At 57.1% G+C, this 7,542-nt stretch overlaps 1 protein-coding gene across 1 annotated transcript in view; it reads left to right on the forward strand.

Moving 5' to 3' along the window:
- Nucleotides 1-6,986, forward strand: part of ARHGEF10 (Rho guanine nucleotide exchange factor (GEF) 10) — a 75,353-nt gene extending 68,367 nt beyond the window's left edge. Inside the window, exons 25-28 of the mRNA XM_012645865.1 lie at nt 1,184-1,534; nt 3,386-3,542; nt 3,843-3,965; nt 6,448-6,986. Of these exons, the coding sequence (XP_012501319.1) occupies nt 1,184-1,534; nt 3,386-3,542; nt 3,843-3,965; nt 6,448-6,953 (1,137 nt within the window). The 3' untranslated portion in view covers nt 6,954-6,986. The remainder of the gene's footprint in view (nt 1-1,183; nt 1,535-3,385; nt 3,543-3,842; nt 3,966-6,447) is intronic.
- The last annotated feature ends 556 nt before the right edge of the window (nt 6,987-7,542 follow it).

The following is a 7,542-nucleotide window of genomic DNA, read 5'->3' on the forward strand; positions in this document are numbered from 1 at the left end:
TCAAACTGACCAGCGTGGTTTACAAGCCTTATTCAGACCAGGCACCTGGGTTTGGCTTTTGGTCTTGGTGACCCTTCACAGGTGGCGTGAGACCACCGTGGGATTGGTGGAAGGTTTTTGTTCGGGTTCATTCATTTGTCGGTGGGTTGGTGACGTCGGAAGCTGTCTGCAGTTGAAGGAGACAAGGCTACTGCCTCAGTTCCCGTTGGGCCGCTACGGCACACACCATGGACCGAGAGCCTCGTACACATGGCAAAGTATTTCTCAGGGTCCTGCGGGCCGGACGCCGAGGCCCAGGTGCTGGCAGGCTGGGCTCTGGGGAGGACCCGATCCCTGGTTTGCAGACAGTGCCTTCTCGCCGTGTCCTCGCACCCGGAGAGAGGGCTCAGGTCTCTGCCCTGCTTGCAGGGGCACCAGCCCTTTCAGGGGGCCACTCCCGTGACCTCACACGCCCTAATCTCCTCTCACAGGACCCCTCTAAACACCGTCACGTTGGGGTTAGAGCTTCCGCATACGGATTTGGGGGACACACTCGGTCCATAGCAGGTGGCACTTACGATACGTTGAAAAATACAATAATTTAGAGGTCACTTTCCAGAAGGGATGTGAGGCTGCCCTTTGGGAAGGGGCGGGAGGAGGGGGAGGGGGAGGTTCAGTGGGGTCTTCCCTCGCTGGAGACAGCGTGCGACGCTGTGATAGCCGTTCTTTTCTACGGGGCTAGCCCTGTACAAATCATTGTTAAAAGCTTGCAGGATATTTTCATTTAGTGAAGAAAATGGAGATTTATGTAACATGCAAGTTTATATTTAGAAAACCAAAATGGTTTTCTCCCTCTGGCTCGGAAAGCGCGCCGCTTTGCTGCGTGGCTGGGAGTGTTTTGAGCACAGGCTGCCGGAGCAAATGTTTGCCCCAGGAGTCGGCTGTGGTTGCTGGGATGAAAGCAAGTCACATCCGCAGATCAGCAGAGCACGCGCTGGCCGGGCCTGGGAGTGCCGAGTGTTCCGAGCTCCCCGTGCAGGGGGGCAGGGAGGAGGGCGCCGTGGGAAAGCAGGGTCCGAGCTGCCCTGGCGCAGGCCGGCCCCCCAGGCCAGGCAGCCATGAGGTTGCCGTGGTTCCAGAGCTCGGAGCCAGCCACCAAAATGCAGCAGCCACCGCAGGGCCCTTGGTGTTTCTCCCTCCCCAGTTACGGCCAGAAACTCGCAGGGGGAAGGGAAGGCCCCCACAAGCGTGGGTGGAGTTTGTACTTGACAGAACCAAGCAGCACTCACCCCCAGGCTGCGGGAGCAGCGCGGGGCAGGCACAGCTGCGCTCTGGGGGGGGCCGCGTCCCCACTGCTCCCACCCCGCGGTCCGCGGCCGCTCCCCCGCCTCCCTGCGCCGTTGTCTTTGACTTGCTCCTGAGGAAGAGGAAGGCGCAGTCGCCGGCATCCCCCCAGGCACAGACCCAGACACGCTCCCGCGCCGAACCGTCCGCCCACCACCCGGACCGGAACCGCGTGCGGGAGCCCTCGGCCGGGGTCAGGCCGCCCCTCTGGGTGAGCCAGCACTTACGTAGCGTGGCGTGTTCTCAGCAGCAACGTTGTCCGTGACTGAGCCCCAGAGCGCGACACCGTGCTTCCTTTCCTTGCTGTTGCTGGAATATGCAGTTAAAGTAGGTTCTGCAGATGAAGACCTGCCAAGCCAGAGGACAGAACTCGAAAAGAAGATGATGCTGTAACTGACACCTTTTTACAAGTTAACAAAACTCGATTCAGTCTTTGCCCCTCCTCGGGGGTCTCAGACGCCCTCCCATGGATGGAACACACCAACCGACAGCTAAGCGCTGGGTCTTTTCCTCCTCCTGGAATTCAGTTCTGAAAACTATTAGCTCAAGTTTTCACATAAACCACGTCAAATTTGACTCAGTCCAGCGACTGGTGATAAAACATTCTGTGATCAGCAGACACGTTTTTAGAGGAGCTGCTGACGCTCTAAGTTGCAAAGGAGCAGCGTTCACAGCACGTGAGTGAAAGGTGCCGCATCCGTTCCCAGCTGTGGCAGTCGTGGGAGTCACGTCGCGGCGCAGATGTTTCCTGCTCCGTCCAGAAGGTCACAGGCGGAGTCGCTGGTGGAAAAGTTGGAGACCCGTGTTAAATTCGGTCTCTGTGTCCCGCTGAGCGAGTGCAGGGCCTCCGGGAGGCCCGGCCGAGTGAACGGCAGAGTCCGGCTCTTAGGAAAAGCAACGGAACCTTCTGAATGCGAAGACTGCACCGTGAGGACTCGGGACCGTGAGAGAAGCAACAAGGTTGAGGACTGGGGTGCCCTGTCCTCTCCTGGCTGCGGGGCCGTCCCAGCCTCGCAGGCCTCCCCGACGTCCCAGGGAGGGTCGGAGCGAAGGCTGTGGGCTTTGTGCGGGATTTGCACGCAGGTTTGTTTCTGTCTGGTAAGATGGTCGCGTTTAGCATTTAAATACCATCGCGTCTGACGTGTTCCAGAAGGATGCGTCCACACTCTCGCTGCTGCCCGGCCGCCGGGCTGCCCCTCGGGGCCCTGCTCTGCTTAGCAACTGCCGGTCGGTCCAGCGAGCGGTCGAGCGTCGGAAACCACTGCAGTTTCTAACTCGCTTTCGAAAGCAAAGCCCCTGCCTGCCCACGGGACAGTGCTCTGGGTACCCATGGTTCTGACACGTCTCCGAGACCCGAGTCGCTCAAAGCAGGCGAGAATGTGGGTCCCTGTTTAGAAATAAAACCAAATGTCTGTCTTTTTTTGTAGCTAGGGGTTGTTTGTTTGTCTTCTGGGGGGCTTATTTTCTCTGTCGCCTAAATAATTCATGAAACCGACTGCAGAAGATGCGCTGATGTCTCTGGCTCTGGCGCCGGGTCCTTTGTTTTTCATTCTCTCTACCTAAGGTGGACTGGGGTCAAGGCAGAGATCCTGGGAATAGCTTCCGTGCCTGCAGAGGAGCAGCAGCAAACCGGTTGTTAGGCCCTCACCACTGCGGCCCACGACCAGACTAAACCGGCCTCCCGTGCTTGTCGGCTTTGGGCTAAACAGAGACGGGGCAGCAGCTGCGATATCGTCTCCTTCTCAAAGCCGCGGTGCCGAGGGTGGTGTGGGAGCCGGGCTCAGAATCGCCCCTCGGAACTGGGGTGGTGCGGGGGAAATGGGGGGTCTTGGTCGCCATCGGAGCTTCCCCCCCTCCCTTCCATTGCCGCTGCCCAGCCCTGCCACCACCCAGAGCAAACGGTGTCGTCGCTCTGGGCTTCTGACCCTTGGCTGCAAATCGAATCAAAAGTAACCAACAGCTTTTAAGCCTCCGACGCCTGCGTCCCAGCGCTGAGTCCTGAGATGCTGTTCTTCCCACCGAGCCCCAGGGAAGCCTTTCAGCCCCCCCCGGCCCCCTGCAGGCAGCAGCCATGTGGCCAGGTGCCCTCACTCCAGAGCCCCCTCCCCGTCAGGAGACCCCTCCTCGTGTGTGGAGGGGCCCTGAGCCCCCAGAGAGCCGCGGCGGCTGCATGCGTGTCGGGGGCCGGGGCTCACCGCCGCACCGCACGGGAGCAGGCGGTTTGGCCGGATGACTCTGGGGTCGATTCACACCCGAAAGGGCCAAGCAGAGCCGCGCAGGGGCAGGCGGGCGGGAGGTCCGGCAACGCACCTGCGCCCCCGCGGCACTCGGGTGCAATTGCAGGACGCAGCTGCCCCGCGGCCGTGTGGTCCAGGTCCTTGCGGGCCCGTCTTGGGAAGCCCGGCGCTCAGGCACGGGCGCCCCGTGCTGCGTCCTGCCTCGGGGGTCTGGTGGTGACGCGGAGCTGGGCACCGGCCCGCGGCGTGTCCAGCCTGCAGCCGCCTGTCTGTCTCCCCCAGGGCACCAGCGGCTGTCGGTGACCAGCCTGCTCGTGGGCCACGGGTTGCTGATGGTCGGCACCAGCCTGGGAGTCCTGGTGGCCCTGCCGGTGCCCCGTCTGCAAGGCATCCCCAAGGTGACCGGTGAGTCTGCGGCGGCTTCGCCTGAAACTCGCGGGCGCGGCGGTCTGTGCTGTGACGCAGCGTCCCAGGGCTGTTTAAACAATTAGAATTATTTGGGGTATTTTGTTTCAGTGTATTATAAAGACTTAATAGAGTATATCTATTAAGTTGGAATTATCAGTCCTTTTGTTTTTCTGTTTCTCATACTGCTGTTCCAAGGAGAATTGTACCCCGAAAACGTGGATATTCACGTTGTATTTGCTGCCACCAGTTTCTGCCGTTATGCACGGTTTTGCTCAATGAAATGGGCACATTTTGTGTTTTATGTTGTAAAGAAGGAAGCCCAGGCTCTGGGGAAGCCTGGTCGCGCTTGGTTGCAACGCGGGCAGGAGCTCAAGTAGGTGCCTACAGCCCGTTTGGAAAGCGGCGCGGCCTTGCGGGCCGTGAGCCCTTAAACACGCCCTGTGTCTGGAGTCGGCTTCCCAGGTCAGGAGTCTGTCTCAGGAAACAGCCTAACCTAGGAACGAGGTATCCTACAAAAAGATATTTTCCCCAGCGTCTGATTTTCAATAGCACAAAATCACGAGACACCTCAGTGCTGAAGATGAGGGGTCGGAGCGGCTTCGCAAAGCGGGTGCGTTGCCGTCAGGGGAGGAGGCCGCCGGTGACAGGGACGTGCGCGTTTCCAGCGACGCGGAAACTTTTAATGCTGGAAGTGAAGGGAAACCAAGGTCTTGAATTTTATGTTGGTTATAGTGTCAACCAGGGGAGAGTATTAACAGAGGAAAAGATTGGTAGGAAACTCACCGAAACGTGGATCAGGGCTCTACGCCCACAGTTCCTCCAGCGCAGCCCGTCCACGGCTCAGACAGCTCGCAGCTGGGCGTGTCCGCCTGCTGGAGTGAGGAATTCCGATTTTGCTGTGCATTTCCTGATTTCCGTTTTTATTATGATCTTACGGGGTGGGGAACCTGCGGCCTCCAGATCCTTGAGTGAGGCCTTTTGACTAAATCCAAATTTTACAGTGAAGTTTGGATTCAGTGGCACTCGGGGATCTGGAGGGCCATGTGTGGCCTTGAGGCGTATCGGAGCATTTCATGTTTCAGATGTTTGGGTTTGATGCTCAGCGGGTAAGTAAATAACGCAAACATTCCAAATTCCCAAAAAATCTGAAATCTGAAACACTTCTCGACCCAGGCATTTCGGATAAGGGATACTCAGCCTGTAAATACATAAAATTGTAAATAGTAAATCCAGGCAGTTTAAACAGTGATGATAAAAAGGCCAAATGCTGGCCAGTTCAGACACCGACCTCCTACACATGCCTTAGAGCCCCGGGCACCCCCACCCCCTCTCAAACTCACGTCTTCTCCCCTCTCACCGGTAGGAAACGGTTATCCTGAGTTTTACATTAATTTCTCCATTGGTTTTCCTCTGTAGTTCTGCCAATTTGTACCTTAAAATACTCTGTTCACTTTTCCTCATTCTATATTTTCTATAACTGCCCCATCACACCCGCATTCTCTCCGTGTTATCCGCCCCTGGTGCGCATAACTGTCCTTCCTTCCTTTTTGGTGCAGTGTAGCTGCCCCTGACGGCAGACAGACTCTTATCCGTGTTTCCTTCCGTGGACTTTCAGTGTTCCCTGTGATGCCTCCAATGCTCCTGTGGCCGGCTCCGCTGCGCGTGTGCGTCTCGGGGTGGAGTCGCTGGTGGTTGGGGGCGTCCCTGTCTCTGTCCCTCCATAGCCCCAGCCGTGGGCCGACTCCTTCACTTCGCCACTCCGCCCCGTGACGTACGGAGTCCCCGCCACGGTGTATGGTTTAATCTGCTTCGGCCAGAGGAGGACGTGGCCAGGGCCGCGGCCCGTTCCAGCCTGAGCCTGTCTGGTGAGGAGGGACGTGCTCCTGCCCCTGTGTCCTGCCCCCTGTGAGGCACCCAGAACGTGGCCGTCCGCCCGACACTTAAAGATCAGTGTGGGGTGCGGGGCCTGCAGGTGTTTCTGACACAACGATGGTTTTAAAATTTGAATCCTATCGCCTAAAAACTGAAAAGTCCTAACTGTAATTAAATGATAGAATTAAATTGTCCTAAACCTCAGAATATTTTATGATGAAAAAGGGCAGGAAGCTGGTCGTTCAGGCATTTTGTTCCTGGAACTGACACATTCCAAGCTTTCATTATTTTTAATCAAGGCTTAGGAAAGTGAGGTATATTTCCGTAGCATAAGAGAGAGGTATTTCATGCAGAACAGGAAAATAGCTATTGAATTATTTTTAAAATTACAGTAAGAGTATTAGAACTGAGACACAGCCAATTTTGTATTTTAGATCATCATTTTCACAGTTTTGTTCAAATTAACTAAAAATCCGCAAGAATATAACCCAGATATTTTCACTTTAACCTGCGGGCTGGGAGAGCCGTCCGGGGCTGAGCCGGGCACGCTGGTCTCCTTCTGTGGCGCGTCTGTTCTAACAGAGCCTTGTCCGACTGTTTCCCCCAGGGAGGGGCATGGTGTCCTACCACGCACACAGCGGGCCCGTCAAGTTCATCATCCTGGCGGCAGCGCTGCAGGAGAAAGACAAGGACAGAGCCGGGGACAGCCTGCCCCTGGGCCCGGAGCCCCAGGCGGAAGAGGAGAAGGACGGGCCTCCCAGCGAGGCAGCCGCTTCCCGCCCCAGCCAGGGCGACCCCGACGCGGCCGTCTGGTTGGGAGATGCGCCGGGATCCCTGACCCAGAAGAGTGACTTGTCCTCCTCGTCGGGGTCCCTGAGCCTGTCCCACGGCTCCAGCTCTCTGGAGCACAGGTCGGAGGACAGCGTCGTCTACGACCTCCTGAAGGACCCGGTCTCACCGAGAGGCAGAGCGCGGCGGGCCAAGAAAGCCAAGGCCAGCTCGGCGCTGGTGGTGTGTGGCGGCCAGGGCCACCGCCGGGTGCCCGGCAAGGCCAGACAGCCCCCCCGCGAGGAGCTGGCGCCCTCCATCCTGGTCTGGCAGGTCCCCTGCTGAGCACACGGGCAACCGCCGCCTCCTGGCACCGGAATCCGCAATCGAGGACGACTTCTCAGTGAAACCACACGGCGCGAGCGCGTGCCTGCGTCCGCACTGGGTCGAATGCGTTAAACGCAGCGTTTGAGGAAGGATGTGCAATATCGCCACGGCGGCTCTCCTGCGGTTCCTGCCCTCTCTTCCGCGCAGCAGAAGGGATCACAGACGCTTCTGAAGGAGAAGGGGGTGCAGTTTTTGAGTCACCGCGTGCCGTTCTGGGAAAACACCAGGTTCTGTTTGCTGCAGTCGACATACAGATACTAAACGCTAAACTTCAGCTTCAGACCCAGTCTCGTATGCTGCTTAGAGAATCTGCAAAGTAAGAATTTATGAGAAAATAAAGGTATTCCGTAGTGTAGGGATTTATTAACAACTCTTTAAATACTTTTACTGGATTCAAATTCACTACTTTTATTTATATTCTGTATTTTCAAATTCCAGAATCGAATTTGTAACGATTAAAAAAACCAGGGCGTGCACACCCCCCGTCCAGAAGGGGTGTTGCTGCCGAAGTGAGCTGGGCTTCCCAAAGTGGTATAATGTGTGTACT

The sequence above is a fragment of the Propithecus coquereli genome, unplaced genomic scaffold, assembly GCF_000956105.1.
Source record: "Propithecus coquereli isolate 6110/MARCELLA unplaced genomic scaffold, Pcoq_1.0 Scaffold238, whole genome shotgun sequence".
Taxonomy (NCBI): Eukaryota; Metazoa; Chordata; class Mammalia; order Primates; family Indriidae; genus Propithecus; species Propithecus coquereli.